The 19,715-nt window shown below is 43.7% G+C and overlaps 1 protein-coding gene across 2 annotated transcripts in view; it reads left to right on the top strand.

Annotated features, from left to right (window-relative positions):
• ITGB5 (integrin subunit beta 5) overlaps window positions 1-19,715 on the top strand; it is a 123,920-nt gene that overhangs the window by 50,341 nt on the left and 53,864 nt on the right. For both annotated transcript variants that reach the window (XM_081024733.1, XM_081024734.1), the window contains exons 6-8: window positions 11,019-11,180; window positions 12,616-12,711; window positions 14,454-14,543. In XM_081024733.1, the coding sequence (XP_080880859.1) occupies window positions 11,019-11,180; window positions 12,616-12,711; window positions 14,454-14,543 (348 nt within the window). The remainder of the gene's footprint in view (window positions 1-11,018; window positions 11,181-12,615; window positions 12,712-14,453; window positions 14,544-19,715) is intronic.

The raw sequence follows: 19,715 nt of genomic DNA, 5'->3' as shown, positions 1-19,715 counted from the left end.
TGACAGTTTGGGACTGGATGGGATCTGTGGGGAGGAGACCAGGGAAGTAAGATGAAAAAGACAATCCAGGGTTTCTAGACAAGGCATTCGATGGTCCCACTGTCAGAAATGGGCAAGCCTGGAGAGGCAGCTGATTTGGGGGGAAGTGGGTGTAGCAACCTCAGATAAGTTGAGTCCGGGTGACAGCCGACACAGATCATTTGGCTTTTGGCACCGATCTGGGAGTAAAGCTCAGGAGAGAAACCAAGTGTGTGTGTGGGGGTGGTGTGGGGGTGGGGTGGGGGGAGGGACGGTATGTGAATGGGAGTTGTCCAAGCAGATGCATGAACTTGGATAAATCTCCACAGGGGAGTTACCTTTGACCTCATCCAACTGCTGGGGAAAGAGATGGAGTCAGCCAGCAGCCAGAGTGGCCAGGGGGGATTGAATGGTGCCATGTCCCAGAAGCCAAGGGCAGGAGGGCTCCAAGGAGGCCCTGGTCAGCAACAGAGTGGCCACCACAGTGAGGTCTGGGGAGGGCTGTGGGATTAGAGGGAACCTCAGCATGTGATTCTCAACCTGGGCTGCACGTTAGGTGTCAGAGTCACCTGGGGAGTTTTAAAAGCCCCAGTGACAGGGCCGCAGAGGTCAGCCCAGTTACATCCAAATCTCTGGGCTTCAGTACTGTGAATGCTCCCTAGAGGGGCCTCGAGTGCTGCCAGGACACAGAGCCCTGTGTGTGAGGGATGGAGACGGGACTAAGAACCACTGTCTAAGAGGGGAGACGGAGAGGAAAAGTCACCCGGAGAGGTCAGATTTTAAGGAATTGAGAGGATTTACAGACAATCATTTTGCTAGGAGAGAGAAAAGAGAGAGAGAGAGAGTGAGAGGATGTGAGATTGGTGGAGTAGCTGGGTCAAAAGAAATGTTAAAAGTGAGTCAGTAGCAGATTTTTAGGCACATGGAAGGGAAGCAGAGAAGAAGGAACTAACTGATGGAACAATCCTCTAAAGAGGGTGGGATTTGGGGACTGTGTTCCTGGGGCAGGGAGGAGCACTCCTTCCGTTGGGACAGTAAGATCAGAGGAGGAGAGGCCAGGGGGTTGCCCCCCTTATTTATGAGGCATGCTAAGTCTATGGAACCAGACACAGTGAGAGACTGGAATAGATGAGGAGGCAAGTCCTGTTACCTATCTCTGTTGTTGAAAAAGAAAGGTGAGGTCACCTCCTGAGTGAATATGAGAACTTGAAGTTGAAGGCTGCCACTGACCTTGTGGTGAATTTGATGCAGATTTGACCAGCGAACAAAGAGAAGTTAAGTGACTCGCAGACTTGGCCAGACGGGAGTCCAGCCCGTTTCCGTGCCGCCCAACCCTGACATTTTCATCTTTGGGCTGACCTCTATCACATTGAATGTAATTGGCTTTAAAAATTTTTGTTTTTACTCAGAGACATGGAGAAAAGTTTAGCCAAACAAATAGGTCTGTTTTTGTTTCTCTTAAAATAGTTTTTATAAAAAGACAATATATACCAGATTTTGCCATGTGTAGTGCTCACATTTTTGCCCAAATTTGTGAGGGAAAAATAAGGATGCACATTATACATGGGTAATACTAATTCCTTATCTATATAAATGTTTTAAATTCTTTTATTTATGCTTATGAGTTAAAAGTGTAACTCTAGAAATCAATAACGATATCTATATGCAAAATAATATCCTGGAATATGATAATCGGTTTAGTTGAACTTACGGACGAATTTGCAACAATAAAGAATTCTTGGCCTTCTATGATGCATAAATATAATTTTGTTACTGGTACATAAAATTTCTTGTACGTTTATCTGTTCTTGTGTTTTGCAATTATTCGTTACATAAAATTTCTCATACCATAACAGTAAAAAAAATAAATGCTGAAATTCCTTTATATTGCAAAACACAAGTACCCAAATGTAAACAAATAAAAGTTTGAATTAAAACAAAAGATTTTTTTTCCTCCTGAAAGTTTGGGCCAAAGACGTTGGTGCGCATTATACACGGGAGCTCATTATACCTGGCAAAATAGTATTCAATCTAAACATGTAGAAAATGCTGATAACCAGACAGGAGATGAAAATCGCCCATACCCTTACAGCCCTAGAATAAGGTTGCGTGCTTCGGGATTACAGACTTAAGTCCCAGATTTTCAGCTCCGTGGGAATACTGCTGACAATAACTGTCAATTCTGGACTGTTTCTTACTGAGGTGGCTGCTCCTTGTATATCATTTTATTTAATCCACTCAATAGCCCTGTGTCATGGGTACTATTATCATCTCCACCTTAGAGCTGAGAAGTTGGGACTGGGAAAGATTAAGTGACTTTTCCAAGGTCACAAAGACAAGCCAAGGCAGATGTGGGGCTGAACAGAGATTTGCCAAACACCTGAGCCCAAACCCCTAACTGCTATGTGGATACTGCCACTGGACAAAGAATACATACAAGTGATATTTCCAGCATATTGATGACACTCAGTCTATTCATGTAATTTACTGTATTTAAATAACTTTTTGAGCAAACCAAGGCTTCTTAAAAAAAACAACAACAAAACCCAAAACAGCTTTTGAGGTATAATTGATATACAACAAACTTTACATATTAAAAGTGTACAATTTGAAAATTTGACATATAGACACACACTTGTGAGACATATCTACACCATAATCAAGGTAATGAACATACCCTTCTCCCCCAGAGGGGTATCTTTTTTGTCATTTCTCCCTCCTGCGCCACCTGCCCCCTTACCCCAGGCAGTCTTCCGTCACTGCATATTAGTATGCATTTGCTAAAATTTTATAAAAATAGTATCTACTCTGTTTTTGGCCTGGTTTATTTCACTCAGCACAATTATTTTGCAATTCAACTGTGCTGTTGCATGTCTTCATTCCTTTTGTTACTGAGTAGTATCCCATTGTATGGATACATGTACCACCGTCTGTTATCCCTCCACCTGTTGATGGATATTTGGGTTGTTTTGGATATCTGGTAGTTTTTGCCTGTTATAAACAGAGCTGCTACAAATGTTCGTGTTCAAGTCTTCATATGGATGGATGGCCAGGTCATTTGATAGTTGTTTGTTTTACTTTCTTAAGAAACTGCTAGTTTTCCCAAGTTGATGTCCACCACTTTACATTTCATTTCTTCCACATTTCCATCAACATTTGGTGTTGTTAGTCTTTTTAGTTTTTTAAGGGAGGTATAATTGATGTAACATGATGTTAGTTTTGGGAGTACAGGGTAATAATGTAGTATTTGTGTATGTTGTGAAATTTTCACCACAATAAGTCCAGTCAACGTCTTTTGCCACACAGTTACAGATATTTTCTTTCTTGTGATGAGAACTTTTAAGGTTCACTTCCCTAGCTACTTTCTAATATGCAGCACAGTATTATTAACTGTAGTCATCGTGCTGTGCATTACGTTCCCATGACTTATTTATAACTGGAAGTTTGTACTTTTTGACCTTCTTCACCCATTTTGCATTTTTTTTTTTTTAAAGATTTTATTGGAGAAGGGGAACAGGATTTTATTGGGGAACAGTGTACTTCCAAGGACTTTTTTGTTTTCCAAGTCAAGTTGTTGTCCTTTCAGTCTTAGTTGTGGAGGGCACAGCTCAGCTCCAGGTCCAGTTGCTGTTTCTCGTTGCAGGGGGCACAGCCCACCATCCCTTGAGGGAGTCGAACTGACAACCTTGTGGTTGAGAGGACGCGCTCCAACCAACTGAGCCATCCGGTAGCTCAGTGGCAGCTCAGCTCAAGGTGCCGTGTTCAATCTTAGTTGCAGTGGGCAGAGCCCACCATCCCTTGCGGGACTCGAGGAATTGAACTGGCAACCTTGTGGTTGAGAGCCCACTGGCCCATGTGGGAATTGAACCGGCAGCCTTCGGAGTTAGGAACACAGAGCTCTAACCGCCTGAGCCACCGGGCCGGCCCCCCATTTTGCATTTTTAATTTTAGTCATTCTTTTAGAATTGTATATTCTTTTTTTTTTTATATATTAGTTTCAGGTGCACAAGACAAAGTAATACTTAGACGTTTATCATTTATATCCCTCACACTGTGTGGACCCCCCTCCCCCCATCCACTATCCCTCTGACATTGCACAGAGCCATTACATTTCCACTGTCTCTATTCCTAATGCTGTACTCCGCCTCTTGTAAGTATATACTTTTAGGTGTGTGATAGAATCGCTCGGGCCGGCCAGGTGGCTCAGGTGGTTGGAGCGCCCTGCTCCTACTGCCTCCATCGCCAGCTCGAGTCCCACATAGGCCAGTGAGCTGCGCCCTCTACAGCTGAGATTGTGAACAACGGCTCTGCCTGGAGCTGGGCTGCCCTGAGCAGCCAGAGATTGGTATGAGCTGCCGCACAGGTGGCTGTGTGCTGCGGTGAGCGGCTGGTGGTCAGTGTGAGTGGCCAGTGGTCAGCGTGAGCGGCTGGCAAGAGCCGCTGTGAGCTGCTGTGAGTGGCTGACCGACGATCGGCGACCCACTGCCTCAGCCAGGGGAGCACAAGGCTCGTAATACCAGCAGGGGCCAGGGAGCTGTGTCCTACACAACTAGACTGAGAAACCACGGCTTGAACCGGAGTGGGGGGGAGGCAAAAGAAGGAGGGGAAGAATCTCATTGTGGTTTTAATTAATGCAAAGCTTTTCAACTCTTCAGTATGCAATACTTCATAGTCCCTGTAACAATTGTGGAGCCTCACATATCAAGGAGTAAAAGGAGAAGGGAAGAAATGTAAAACTTTTTACTAGTCTTAGAGTAATAATTGTAAATCTTTTTTTAGTTCCCTTTTATGTGTTAAGTATTTTTTAATACATTATGTCTAAACCTAGCATCAACCCTGCAAAGAAGGATTGTCTGCGTTTTACAGATGAAGAAACAGGCTGAGAGACGTTAAGTGACTGACTCAGGGTCTCACAGAACAAAGCAAAGACTTGAATTCAGCCTTGTCTGTTTCAAAGCTTACATACTCGGGTCCCTGTGCCTTACTCCATTTTGTAGTTAATTGTTTTCTCTTCTCTCTCTCTCTCTCTCTCTCTCTCTCTCTCTCTCTCTCTGACTCTCTCCTTTCCCCCTCTCGAATCCATTTTCTCACTATTGCCCTCTGCCCCAAACATGGAATACAGTACTTAAGCCTTCAAAATAGATACAGTGTTTCCCCAAAAATAAGACCTAGCCGGACAATCAGCTCTAATGCATCTTTTGGAGCAAAAATTAATATAAGACCCGATCTTATTTTACTATAAGACCGGGTCTTATATAATATAAAGTAATGCAACATAATATAATGTAATATAACATAATACCGCGTCTTATATTAATTTTTGTTCCAAAAGACGCATTAGAGCTGATTGTCTGGCTGGGTCTTATTTTCGGGGAAACACGGTAGTTCTGCTGACCAGGCAAACATTAGGAAAATTAATTCAAATGTAAATTATCTGTGGAGTAAAATCTTTGTAAAATCTCCAAGCCTCAAAGCCTGGGTGAGTAATCAAGCCTGTCCTGACTCATTCTCTGCAGCCCAAACTCTGGGCCAAGTTTGCTAACATCCCTTACATAACAAGGGTCCACTTCAGAGAAAACAGAATTTATTATTGTTATGCTTTGCCACTCTTCATTTGTGGAGCTGTTTTCATTTCAGATGCAACCTTTCAATTCAACAAGCATTTATTTTAGTTCTGGCTGTTTAGTTGAGAGCCTACCATGTACTTTCATGAATTATCAATTATCACACACATACATTTCCTCCTCTCTCCCTATTTGATTGGGCATTTTATCTTTTGGGTAAGAGACAAGTAATCTGAATCTGGCTTCTTGGGTCCTTACTGGTTCAGTGACCTTGGGTTAATAACTTTCTCTGAACACCAGTTTCCTCAGCTACAAGATAGCAATTACATATATTACCTACTTCACAAGGGTTGTGGTGAAGATTAAATGGAATAATGGAGGTAATCAATAAATGTTAAGTATTATTCCTGTTTTACTGACAAGCAAAAAAACTTCCGAGGTGTTAGATCATTTGGTCAAAGCTACACAGGTAATTAGGGGGAGCAACAAAATTCAGATGCTCATTTTTGGGCCCCCAGGTTCCACACTGTTCTATTTCTGCACTGCCACCCTCCTTTAGATCGCCACAAGTCCCTTAAGAAGCTGGCCTGGAAGAAAAGGAGACCGAAACAGTTAAATGACAGAGCCAGTATTCAGAGCCCAGTCTTGTAAAAGTAGTACTTGCTCATTAAAGACAGTGAAAAATGGAAATAAGAAAAAGATTACCCATAATCTCACTCCCAACCCCATTGTGGTGTATTTTGTTTCAGTCTTTGTTATTGTCTTCTTAATAGAAATTGATGCGTAGTTTGCAATTACAGTGCTGTTCCTTTGTTTTTCCCTTTATATCACACGTTTACATGTAATTTCATACTCTTACGAACATAATTTTTAATGGCCATGGAGGAGATATCTCCATTTACTTAACTGTTCCTGAATAATAGGATATTCATGTCGTTCCCTTTTTGTCACTATTAATAAAAGTAACTGTTGTGCATATTTCAGAATATTCTTGCAGCTAGAGTCCCTTGAAGTAGAATCACTGAGTCAAAAGACATATATTTCTTTAAGGTTTTTTTTTTAAAGCTAAGTTTATTGAGGGATAATTTTTTTTTTTTTTTATTATTTCTCATAATAGCTTTATTACAATATAATCACACATCGTATAATTCACCCATGTAAAGTATACAACTCAACAGTTTTTAGCATATTCAAAGTTGTCCAACCATCACTACAATCAATTTTAGAATATATTCATCACCCCAGAAAGAAATTCTGTACCCCTTAGCAGTTAATCTCCATTGCCATCCTCCTACCCTTTTTCCCAGACCCAGGTAATAACTAATCTAATTTCTGTCTCAATAAACTTGTCTACTCTGGACTTTCATATAAATAAAATCATACAATATATGGTCTATTGTTGTGACTGGTTTCCTTCACTTAGCATAATATTTTCAAGGTTCATCCAAGTTATAGCATATGTTAGTACTTCATCCTTTTTTATGGATATGAATATCTCTTTTTTTTTTTTAATTAATTAATTTATTTATTAGTTTCAGGTGTACAAAACAAGGTAATACTTAGACGTTCATCATTTATATCCCTCATACTGTGAACCCCCCTCCCCCCATCCACTATCCCTCCGACCTCACACTGAACCATCACATTATATATATAAAATTATAGTTGGCATTCATTAATGTTTAGCTTCTGATGTACAATGCCATGATCAGGTATCCACAGTATCCCTGAGGTGGTCTCCCAAATAGGACGCATGTCCATCGGATACCCAACAAAATATTGAGGGATAATTTACATAGAGTAAAATTGACCTTTTTTTAGGTGTAAAGTCTTACAGCCACCTCCACAATTAAGATATAGATAATTTTCATCACCAGAGTTTCCAAGTATCCCTTTGTTGTCCATCCCTCCCTTTATCCTCCGACTTGCACAACCACTGATCTGTTTTCTGTCTCTGTATTTTTGTCTTTTCCTGAATATCTTATGACCAGAGTTAGTAAATTGCCTTTTGAGTCAGATGTTTTTCACTTAGCATAGTGCTTTGGAGATTTATCCAACCTGTTTGTTTCTTTGATTGCTGAGTAATATCCTACTGTACAGATGTGCTTCAATGTGTCTCTCTAGTCACCACTTGAGGACCGTTTGCGTTGCTTCTAGTGTTGGCTGAGTATGAGTAGCTGCTATAAATATTTGCAAAGAGGTTTTTAGGTGAGCATACGTTTTCATTTTTCTTGGGTAAATACCCCAAACAGTGGAATTGCTGGGTTGATAGTAACTACATATTTGACTTTATGAAAATCTGCCAAAATGTTTTCCAAACTTGCTGAAACATTTCATATTCTTACCAGCAATTATGCGAGTTCGTTTTGTTTCACATCCTTACCAGTACTTGGTAGTATCAGGGTTGGTTTGCCAGCTACTGGAATAGTTAGTTACTAATTGTCATCTCATTGTGGTTTTCATGTGCATTTCCTTAAGGACTAGTAATGTTGAGGATCCTTTTATGTGCTTATTCCCACCCATATCTCTTCTTTGGTGAAATGTCTTTGCGAGTCTCTATCTTTTTAAATCTCTATCTTTTTAAAATTCAGTTGTTTGTTTTTGTATTATTGACCTATGAGAATTCTTTATATATTTTGAATACAAGTCCCTTACCAAGTTTTTAGTTTTCGCAAATATTTTCTCCTAATATGTACCTTGTCATTTCTTTTTCTTAATGGTATCTTTCAAAGAGCAGATGTTTCTAATTCTGATGAAGTCCAATTCATCAATTTTTTTTTAATCCTATGAATTATCTTATCTGAGAAATCTTTGCCTATACAAGGTCACAAAGGTTTTCTCCGTTTTTCTTCATAAGTTTTAAGTTTTAGGTCTGTGATCTACTTGGAGTTAGTTTTCATACTTAGTGAGATGTATGAGTTGAACATTTTTTTGCTTGTAGATGTCTAATTGATCCAGTATCTTCCGTTGAATTGACGATATATGCACGGGTCTGTTTCTGGTCTCTGTACCCCGTTCCACTGGTGTATGTGTCTATTCTTTTGTTAAGACCACACTGTCTCGATTACTGTCACTTTATAAGAAGCCCTGATCTTAGATAATGAGTCCCCCAACTTTATTGTTCTTTTTCAAAATTGTTTGGCTAGTCTCCATTGTTTACCTTTCCATGTAAATTTTAGAGTCAGCTTGAGACCTTTTCTCAAAAAGGTCTTCTGGGCTTTTGACTAGGATTGTGTGAAATCTGTAGATCACTCTGGGGAGAAATGACATCTCAGCAACATTGACTGTTCCAATCCATGAAAACGACCTCTCTGTCCATTTATTTATTTCAGATCGCTCTGATTTTCTTTAAGGTTCTTAATATACCTTGTCAAATGAAAGGTTGGTCTTCAACTTTCTCGTTAGGGTGTTTAGCACATTGTTGTGCCCTTCTGGATAACAAAGCCACATTTGTCCTGCAAAAATCCCTGCTGGTCTACATTCTCTTGATTAGACTTTATTTCCCAAGGATCTAACCCCGTCCCTTCCACTCCATGGCTTATAATTATTGCTTTATTTACTTAAAGGTTTAAACTCTTTATGAAAGTATAATATACATACTGAAAGCTATGCATAGAATGCATCTTGATACATTTTCACAAGGTGGAAATACCAGGTCAAGAAAGAGAACGTTACCGACAACCCATTTGTGATCCTGTGGTTGTGATCCACAACGCATCCTGTGATCTCTTCCAGTTATGACCCCCCCTCAACCCCCGTCCCAATTCTCCCACTAGTGGGAACCACTGTCTCTTGACTCCTAACGCCATAAGTTAGTTATATCATGGTTTAGAATTTCATTGCTGTAAGGGACCTTCTAGGTTTCTTACTCTAGGTCCCAAAATGTGTCTGGCTTTTTCATTGTGCCTTTGCTAGTGCCTGGGACACCTGCCCTCCCCACCTCCTTCTGCCTTCTCCTCATTTCCTCTTCTAGCTTCCTTTCAGCTCAGTTTAAGTTTCATCTTCCCTGGGAAGTCTTTACCTCCTCCTTCTTTCCCGGTTTCCATTGACATTGTATTTGTCTTCATTAGCACGCTAGTCATAATGTACTGGAAGTTGTGTTTCCATTTGACTCTAAGCTTTTTGAGGTCTGGAACAAGCTGTTTTTGTAGACCCAGTGCCTTCCATGGGGTCTGGCACACAGTGGGAGGCCAGTAATTGTACATTGAATAAATGTGGAGAGACAAGGAAACTGATTCCCCCAATGGTTAAGTTCCTTACTCACAGTAGGCCTCCTGGCTTTTAGTTCTCACTGGTTTCTTTTTAAACCCCTTTTCCTTTGACTTTCTGTGATTTCTAATTTTTAAAAAATTTTTGTTTACATGCTGCTTTTAGAGCAAGGAAGAAAACATTATATGTTCTCTGTTTTATCCATCATTACGGAGGCTATTTTATCTATCATTATGGTGATAAGAGAGGACATTACCTTCAACCCCTCATCTGTCTTAACAGCGATATCTTTTTATTTGTCAAGTCCGTGGACCCAGTCTCCTATTTCAACATTAAGTGTGCGTGTGTTGATAACTCTCAGCAATCTTTAAGTCCTTCCTATATTCCCCCTGCTACCGATATATTTTGGGATGCCCTTTCGCTGTCAGTAAGCCAGCAACCATACCTCAGTTTTTGTTGCTGAGGGTCTGGCTGCTCATAATAATGACTGTACATGTTTTTGTGTAGTGTTGGGGCCACAGTGACTACTTAGACTTCCCTCGCAATACAGACTGTATCTAGCTGTCTCCCCAACTAAAGAGTGGATACATTTCATGTAGTGAAGTATTAAAGGGAGTAAAGGGATAATCTGATTGACCTTAAACACCACAGTGGTTCAATTAATTGAGCGGAGTAGTTTACACCTACCAGCATGGATGGCAGATTTTACCAAATCCTCTAAAGACAGAGCCATCGATTGGTCATTTGAGCACTCCATTCTGAGTGGTTCAGTCTAATTGGAGGACTGAAATGTTGACTTACCCATCATCTTAGAGAAGCCCACCAGCCTCCTCAGATGTGTTGTGAGAGGTTGGGGAAGGATAAAGGCTGTTCTGGGGAAGGTGAGGCTAGAAGGGGAAGCAGCCCTCAGATGTAACTGAAAGGAGCAGGGAGGAGTTTGATGGGCTGGAGGGAGAGTTCCAGGTGCCTGGGTCTATATGAACCAAACCTGGAAAATTTGTCTTTTTTGGGTTCCCCCAAAAAAGTTCCCCAGTCCAGGTTGCTTCTCTTCCTAACTCTGTGGGATCCCTCCCCAATGGTTTGATGAGGGTCCCAGGTATACACACAGGGGAATGACTCTGATTCACATCATGACCCTTGGAGATCAGCCAGTGCTTTGTCCAATGCCCCGGGCAGGCGTGGGCAGTGCTCAGAGGGCTTTGCACCCATCACACTTCCATCCCTCAGGAGAAGATCGGCTGGCGAAAGGATGCCCTGCACTTGCTGGTCTTCACAACAGACGACGTGCCCCACATTGCACTAGATGGAAAACTGGGAGGCCTGGTGCAGCCGCACGATGGCCAGTGCCACCTGAACGAGGCCAATGAGTATACTGCGTCCAACCAGATGGTGAGACATGGGGATCCCCAAGCAGTCCTGTGACCCCGACTGTGGTCTGAGGTCCCACCTATCGGGCCCTCTACTCACTAACTTTCCATTCGTTCTTCAGGTTGGGTTTCATTGTTCCATCTTCTCCAGCTGCGTTTCCAGAAAGCCTCATTAACTTAGAACATTTCTCAGGGATTTCTGCAGCTGGGCCATCTGTCTGCCACTGTGTACCTAAGTGGGAGTGTTTCACTGCGGGAAGGATGACCCTGGGGAGACAGGATAAATCTCAAAGGGGAGAAGTGATATTACAGGAGAACGAGAACTGTGTTCTTACAGAGATGAAAACTGGGATCGAAGTTATAGGACGTGACAAAGACAAAAGTTCCTGCCTTCTAGAAATGGGCTCCCTGAGGCACTGAGCTGTCAGTGTCAGCAGTGGAAGGCATTCTGCTTGGAATGGCAAGCCCCAAGTACCTTCTACTCCCAACAGTCTATGACCGTGACTGTGTAATATAAAAGAATTTATGCAAAATTTCACACATATATATACGATAATAGACCAGTGAAATGAACTCCTGCATTCCTATCACCCAGACCCAATAATTACCAAGATCTTGTCGCACTTAATATGCAATTAAAAAAAAAAATCTAAAATTTCTTCCTTCCCAAATCCATTCTGTTATCCGGCTAGGGAGGAATTCTTACTAATTTTCTTGGCTGGACAAGCCCTTTTCCTCCAGTTCAAGAGGTGGCCAGTGGCCAAGCCTTCCATGTTATCCAACAATAATGGAGTCTGGAAAAAGCTCATCACTATAGAATCTGATAACTGTGCCCATCATTAACCCTTAAAATCTTTCAGGACTTTGTTCAACTGCCTCTCAGCCTCCTTCTTCCCTCCCTACTTACACTCCCTCCCCTGCCAGGGCCCAACTTTTAGTCCAGAGGTCCACAGCCTCTTCTGCCCATTCGGAGCCATGAGCAGGACTAAGCAGGACCTGTGGGGGACATTGGCAGGCCCCACATTAGGTATCGGAAAAGTAAAATAGGGAAACAGACTGGGAGGAAAGCCCTTAGGGAAGAGAGGAAAGATAACAGGCACTGAGAGTAGATGGTAGGATGTGGTGGCTGTTATTTTGGGGGCTTCCCCACTGTACTCCATCCCTGCTGAAAGGATGGAGACACAGACCAGGTTGGGAAACCTCCACTCATCACTTCTCCATTCTGGGTTGGGAGGGGTGGGAGGAGTGCATCTAGTCTGGTAGTGCCAGAGGGTCCTTTCCTGCGGGGTCCCCTCTACACAGTTAGGAGCTGCTCATGCGGCTTGGTTATTAAGGGCCTTTAAGGGGAAGATGCTTTTTCATGGCAAGTGATGAGTCACTGAGTATGTATTGGAGCCTGGTGGGTAGTGTCTCAGCCTGTTAGAAATGTTACATCCTTGACTTTTGCCTGGCCCTAGGACTACCCATCCCTTGCCTTGCTTGGAGAGAAGTTGGCAGAGAACAACATCAACCTCATCTTTGCAGTGACAAAAAACCATTATATGCTCTACAAGGTATGCATGGAGGGAGGGAAGCAGGGAGGCTGGCGGCCTGATTTGGGGGCCATGCTGACCCTAAGGTGAATGGGAGGTTAGAATGTAAGGTGAGACATGTTATCAGCCCTGCTTTATGTGGTGAGAGATACAAAGGGAGGGGTGGAATAGCGCCCTGTCTTTATCCAGTGGGAAATACTAGTGTTACAGAAGCTCTTAAGCATTCACCTAGCAGTGCATATCTTTACAAGGAATTTAACATATGGCATCTAATTTGATCCTGAGAAGAACTTTGGAAATAATACGAATTCCTTCCATTTTTCAGATGATGAAATGGAAGCACCCAGGGGCACACTCTTAATAGGGAAGGACAATATGAAATGAAACTGTACAGAAAGAGAATGAAGGCACTGAAGCAGACTATGTCACTAATTGCAGTATTCCAGGGATTCTATGCCCTGCCCACACAGAGTACAGGAGACCAGTGAGGTAGCCTGGGGTAGGAGTTTGCAGATAACAGTGAATGTCATGAGTGAACGGAGCAGTCTGTAGGAATCCATTCTGTCTAAAGGAGGCTATTTCCAGGTCATCCCACAGACCATCATGATAAACTCCCCTCGTGAAAGTGCTGTTTCCCACACTCACAGGCAAGTCACATTTTGAAGTAGGACTCTCCTCCGAGTTGCTCAGGGGGTGCGCACACAAGCTAAATGTAAAACCCAGCTCACCTCTGACATCCTTGGGCTACCCCCCCGCCAGCCCTGGTCCCTTCTCCTTTCCGCTCTTAAATACGCTCACGGCAACTTTATCTAATTGTGTTTTCTTATTGCCCCTGCCTGAGATTACCACTGATAAAATGCCACTTATATCTTCTTGAGCTCTTTTTCTTCTTTTAGTCTGAATCCATTTTGTAAGATGAAAATGAGGAAAGAGGATTGTTTTTTCTTTTTTTGTTTTGTGGAAGATAGGATAAAACACATCCGTTTACAAATGACATTTTTAGAGGGATCAGTTGCACAGACTGGACTGAGTGTGCTTCCAGATGCTTCAGGAGGAAAGAGGTCCACCTTGGCTTAAGCCATCCTTGCTGCTAACCTTGCTCAGGGAGGCGTCCAAGGTGGGCTGAGGGCAGTGGGTGTTTCTAGATGTTTCCATCCCTTTATAAGTGACACACTCAGGCGTTAGTACAAAGTAAAGAGGAAAGGCAACAATTTCAAGGCCTCCTGCTTTGTCACAGGACCTCATCCAGAGATACCCATCGGACCTTGGGAAGGCACCATTCACATCTCCATTCCTTATCAGGAAAAGAGGCTATCTGTGAGCCCTTTGGAAAAATCTCTCCTTCTGAACAGATTGAGGGCATCCTTGAGCTGAACCTGGGAATACCTATGTAGACTAGGGGAGAGATGGCAGGAAATATGATACGAAATATGAGCTTGGAGGATGGCCTTTCAGAGAGCTGTCCATTTCATGCCAGAGGGGAGGGGTCTCCGAGAAGGATCATGACTTTCTATGGTAGCAACAGTTTGAGACCTTCGAGAATAGATATTCCACAGCCTACTGCAGCCGCTCCTCCCCTGTGCTGGTGCTTCTCGCCTTTCCTTGTGGCAGCCTCTTCAGTTTAGGTTGTGAGAGTGACAGGCTGGTGCTGGGGACCCCTCACGGTTCTAGCTCGGTACAGCAGTGTTCACTCTTTGATGGTGTGGAAGGGCAAAGGGGCTTATTTCTTTTCTTTTCTTTTTTTTTTTTTTTTTTTTGCCAAGAATTTTACAGCCCTGATACCTGGAACAACAGTGGAGATTTTACATGGAGACTCCAAAAATATTATTCAACTGATTATCAACGCCTACAATGTAAGTGATTGGTTCCCCCCCCCATCCCCTCCCCCCAGCCCCATTCTCTCCCAGTGAGGCTTCAGGAGCCTATGTAGTCTCAGGTGGGCAGCACACCGTGCTGGCATGCTTGGCTCTGCCTTCCGTCTCCTGGCACCTTCTTCTCATTCAGGTTCGAGGTGGAGAAGGCCCACCTGCTGGATGTATCCCTCTCCCCTCCCCTCTGCCAACTAGGCTCTCATCATAAGCTAGTCCCTGTGAGCTGTGAATGGCTCAGTCAGACTCAGGCCGGCGGCCCCTGGCTGTGCTTGAGTTCTGACTATGTGATAACCCAGGACCTGTTGGCTTCCTTACTTGGGTGGGTACAGGTGCTCTCCACCCATCCAGTTGCCTAGATGATCCGGCCACTGTGTTCCCGGCGGTGAGAGGTGAGAAGCATGCATACTGAGGTTGCCTAGCAATGGGCAGGACCGTTGAAATTCCTCAAGCTCAAGGAGCTCCTCATAGAGCTGCAGACAAAATGGGATAGAAGAGTCCGAGAAGAATCCACAGCAGGTCTTTTGACCACACATTTAGGATCTGATCATAATCAGGTCCTTACACAGGGAGGCTGAGTGGGCCTATTAAATTTTGTGCTACTGTAACTCACCAGTTTACCTTAGCTCTGCTATACACGAAAGTGTGACAATGAAGTTCACAAATTTGTCGCAATGATGTTGCTAACCTTTTTTTGATATCAGAGGGATTATTCGTTATGAATTTGTACCAACTGGATAAACAGTTAACCAAGTTTACTATTTGGAAGTGCTGAAAAAGCAGTGTGATAAAGTTAGACAACCTGAACTTCTCACCAACAATTCATGGCTCTTGCATCACGACAATGCACCAGCTCACACGGCACTGTCCGTGAGGGAGTTTTTAGCGTAAATGAATAACTGTATTGGAACACCCTCCCCACTCACCTGATCTGGCCCCCAAAGACTTCTTTCTTTACCCAAAGATGAAGGAAATATTAAAAGGAAGACATTTTGATGACATTCAGGACATCAAGGGTAATACGATGACAGCGCTGATGGCCATTCCAGAAAAAGAGTTCCAGAATTGCTTTGAAGGGTAGACGAGGTGCTGGCACTGGTGCATAGCTTCCCAAAGGGAGTACTTCTAAGGTGACCATAGTGATATTCAGCAATGAGGTATGTAGCACTTTTTCTAGGATGAGTTTGTGAACTTAATTGTCCGACCTCGTGATAAGTGCAGCACTTACAGGTGTGGTTTAGGAGTCACTTCCATATCCCAAGCCAATTGTGATTCCCAAACCTTTCTTCTTCCTACTTTCCTTCCCCTCAATTCCTAATACTCAGACCTACTTTTTTTCAGGAAAATGCAAGCAATTTCTTATGCAGGGAAGTATGTACCCTCAGCTAAGCCCCAAGATGGTTATAGCTTCCACTGCCCACACAGCCCCTTATAGGACCAGGTAACGCCCAAAGCAGAATTCAGAGTGCATCTTCCTGGTAAAACAAAGTTATACTTAGAGTAAGTCTAGTGGAAGTAGCACTATTAGTTCGAAACTTATGTAAAATAGATTTTTGTGGGCTACACTGTGAACCTAGTTAACCACTATGGCATCACATGTGTGTGAGAAAAGCCATCTTATGTTTCCAGCCATGACCGATTTACAAATGAGTATTCGGAACTCTGCCTTTTCCAGTGTTGACTTTGTCAGCCTACTGGTGGAACACTTTTTTGACAAAGTACTGCTCAGCTAGACTAGCAGCTGTAGATAATACCCTTACCTCTGGGGGGAGCCCTGGTACTTGGGGGTGTGGCCAGCCCTCCCTAGGTCTCCTGGAGCTTTGCTGTGAGTTGAGGGGCAGTGAGGATTTGTGACCAGCTCCCCCTCCCTCCTCCTGGCTCCCTGCCCCCACTTTCCGTTATAGTTATGGGTCCTCTTCTTCACAAATTCTCCAATTCCACCTCACTCCTGAACTCCCTGTTGAGAGAAACTAAAGACTTCCTTCTCCTCACTCCCTACCCCACTCCCTACATTCTGACATCCTCTTTTCTGATCTCCGATCTCTAAATCTTTGCTGGATCCAGGGCACCTCAGAACACAGAACTCAGAACCTAGTAAGACAGGGTTTCCAAGTTAACTTTATACTTAGCAGTTTTCAGATTTCCACAGTGAGTGGAAATGTAACACTGAAAGAGAGAGAAGAGAGCATGCATGCGAGGGAGGGGGCCTGGCCTTGCCGAGTGTTGTCCTCGTTCCGTGTGCCGTGCTGTAAACCTCTTGGCTGCGAGCTCTGGACACTGAACTAAAGAAGTCAAAGTGAGAGCTGGAACCGGCCTGTGCAGCTCTCCCTGTCCCTCTCGGGGCCCTGGAGTCTGGGTCAGGAGGGGGTCTATTGCTAGATCTGGTGAGGTGAGCTCAGCTTGCCTCCTGCTGAGCCGGGCCCCTTTTGAGGGAGCAATGGCTAAAGAGCAACCACATCTCAGTCTGTGGGGTAGGGTGAGGATGTTCTCCTGAGTTTCTGGGGAAGAGCCACCTCCCAGCATTTCCATCCTCAGTCAGCTCCTCAGTCCAGACCCCTCTGGGTGGCTGACAGACTTCTGGGGCTCTCCCAAGAGCTTTTCCTGATAAAGTTACAGGCCCTCTGCTCCTCATGGCTTTAATAAAGGAGGGCCTAATGACACACAGTTTCATAGAACTGACTGGATGGTGTTTGCCAGAAATGAAAAGAACAATCTGCGCAGTCAGCATTGTGTGACTAAGTGGTTCTGCATGTCCACATTTGTGTGTGTGTGTGGGGGGTGCTGCTGAAGACCAGGGAGCACGAGGCATTAATGTTCGTTTCCTGGATGGGAATCTCATAAATGCTTAGTGGTGTTCCTTCTCTGAGATACATTGCGTAGGCCCTGAGCAGGGTTCATGATAAATAAACTCATTTTATTAATGGAAATCCAGGCCCCTGGGGAGCCACATTCTCTTTGTGGTAGGCGGAGGTAGGTCAGGGGAGAAGTGGAGAGCCCTCTCTGCTGCTGAGGAGTCGGGATGGGATGAGCAGAGAAAACGATCTCTTCCAGGTGGGAACTGCATTTGGAGCCTGGGATGGAGCCCTTGCAGAATTGTGGGAATCTGGCACTGTAACTTGACTGTGAGTTAAACGGGTTCCTGTAAGAGAACGTGTTAGGAAATGAGCCATACACAACTTATGAATGAGTTTGAAACTTGACTTTTTAAAAATGGGCGATTCTGGAATACTGTCAACAGTGACTGTTCAAATTTAGTGGAAAATTTTTAAAACAGCTTTATTGAGAGACGATTAACATACAAAAGCGAACAGATTTAAAGTGTACAATCAGATACATTTTACACATATACACACTTGTGAAATCATCATCACCATCAAGATATTGAACGTGCCCATCACTCCAAAAATGTGGGACCCTTGGTAATTGCCTACTTCCGCCCCTCCCTTCATTGGGCATTTTAAAGAACTATATACAGAAATGTGAAATGGCAAGGTATTTGGTGCAAAGCCTGGCTGGTGGAAGCCATGTTGGGACTTGATGCTGATTAGTACCTATTCACTGGCTGCCAGCATTTCTGGAAAATGGGAAGGCCCAGGGCTGGACTTCAGCCCCTAATTCTTCTCCTGGATTTCGGCCTCTGGTGTGGTGTGTGTGGGGTGTGTGCGTGAGTGAGCAACCTTTGGACCTCAGTAGAGGATCCAGTTTGCTCTGGCTACCCTTTCACTTGCTCCTCTGCCTGGCCAGGGTCCATGTACAGCTCTAACTGGACTGTTGGCATTCCTCTGTGTCACCTTACCATCTCAGCGGCTTGTGGTGGAATTCAAATGAGTCATGCAACACATGACTTAAGTGTGGGTGTTGACTTTTACCTCCCCCCGAGAGTGCTGGCAAACCATCTGTGGGGACAGTCTGGAAAGATTTTGGTTGGAACATATGTAACAGATGAAATGGCTGTGGTGTTTAGCTAAGCTAAGGAGGGAGCAAAATGGAAAGGGTATGTTTAATTTAATGTCTCGTAGAATCGAGTCTGTCATATGCAACTTTCATAGTGAGTAATCTCTAAGTCTGGGCTTTGATTTATTCTTGCTTTGCCAAATTCTTCATTGTGAGAGATCACCAAGTCCTCCAAGGGCGTTCAGTCATGTGGAGCTTTGCTGTATAGTTGGTGCTGGTGAGAGGGTCTCGTCCAGCGCTCAGAGAGAGGGCCCTGGCTGTACACACAGAACTCCAGCATCACCTCGCATTGAGAAAGGGGACGTAGAACTCACAGAGTAATCAGTGGACTCTTTTCAGAGTGGGAAAGAACAGAATGAGCTGGAAACCACCAGAGTTGCATGTGGAGGGTGACATCAGAGGCCATGGTATATGTTCTTCTAGCTGAGCACATGTTTCTCTTTTTGTTGTTGCCATAAAGTCTGTTCCCACCCACACCACAGCTGGCCTGACTTAAAGCAATTGCAGATGTGACCTAGCCTGACTATTAATAACCTTTACACTTCTGACATTTTTGACATTGTCTCCTTGTCTGAGGATGAGGAGTAAGGACTCATCTAAAGGGGCAAATCTGGTAGGACTTAATTGAATTTCAGAAATCACACATAAGTCTTCATGTGAAAGAGTTGCATTGCCTATGGCTTTGATCTTCTGTTATATCTTGTTTCCTATTCATTTATTCACTCCTTCATTCATTCACTCAACAAATACATACTAATGTCCTCATGTGTGGCAGGCATCATTCTAGACCTTGGGAATAAAACAGCTATCAGAACTCAGTCCTGCCCTCTGGGAGCTCATAGTCTAGTAGGGGACACTGACCCTTACAAGCAGAATATAGCCTGACCATCCACCGTGTTCAAAATCAGAGCCAGTTTTCAAAGAAAGAAGTGAGTATCGGGTGTGGTGATTACAGAAGGCACTGCAGGGGGATCAGAAGTCCTGGTTCTGGTCCTGCCTGCCTGTGGCAGTTGGACGACCCCGATGAGGCCTTTTCTTTGGCCTCAGTTCTCACTTCCATAAAACGAGAGGTTTGAACCGAATAATCTCCATGGTTCCTACCCCTCTAACATCTTTAGAGTTTCTGATTTTAGAGACTGTGTAGGGAGTGAGAAGAATACAAACTTCAGATCAGAACACAAGACTTTGGGGTCTAATGGCCAC

The sequence above is a fragment of the Rhinolophus hipposideros genome (genome assembly GCF_964194185.1).
Source record: "Rhinolophus hipposideros genome assembly, chromosome: 2".
In the NCBI taxonomy this organism is placed as follows: Eukaryota; Metazoa; Chordata; class Mammalia; order Chiroptera; family Rhinolophidae; genus Rhinolophus; species Rhinolophus hipposideros.
Note: the sequence above shows the minus strand (reverse complement) of the source record. Positions and strands in the feature narration are given on the sequence as shown.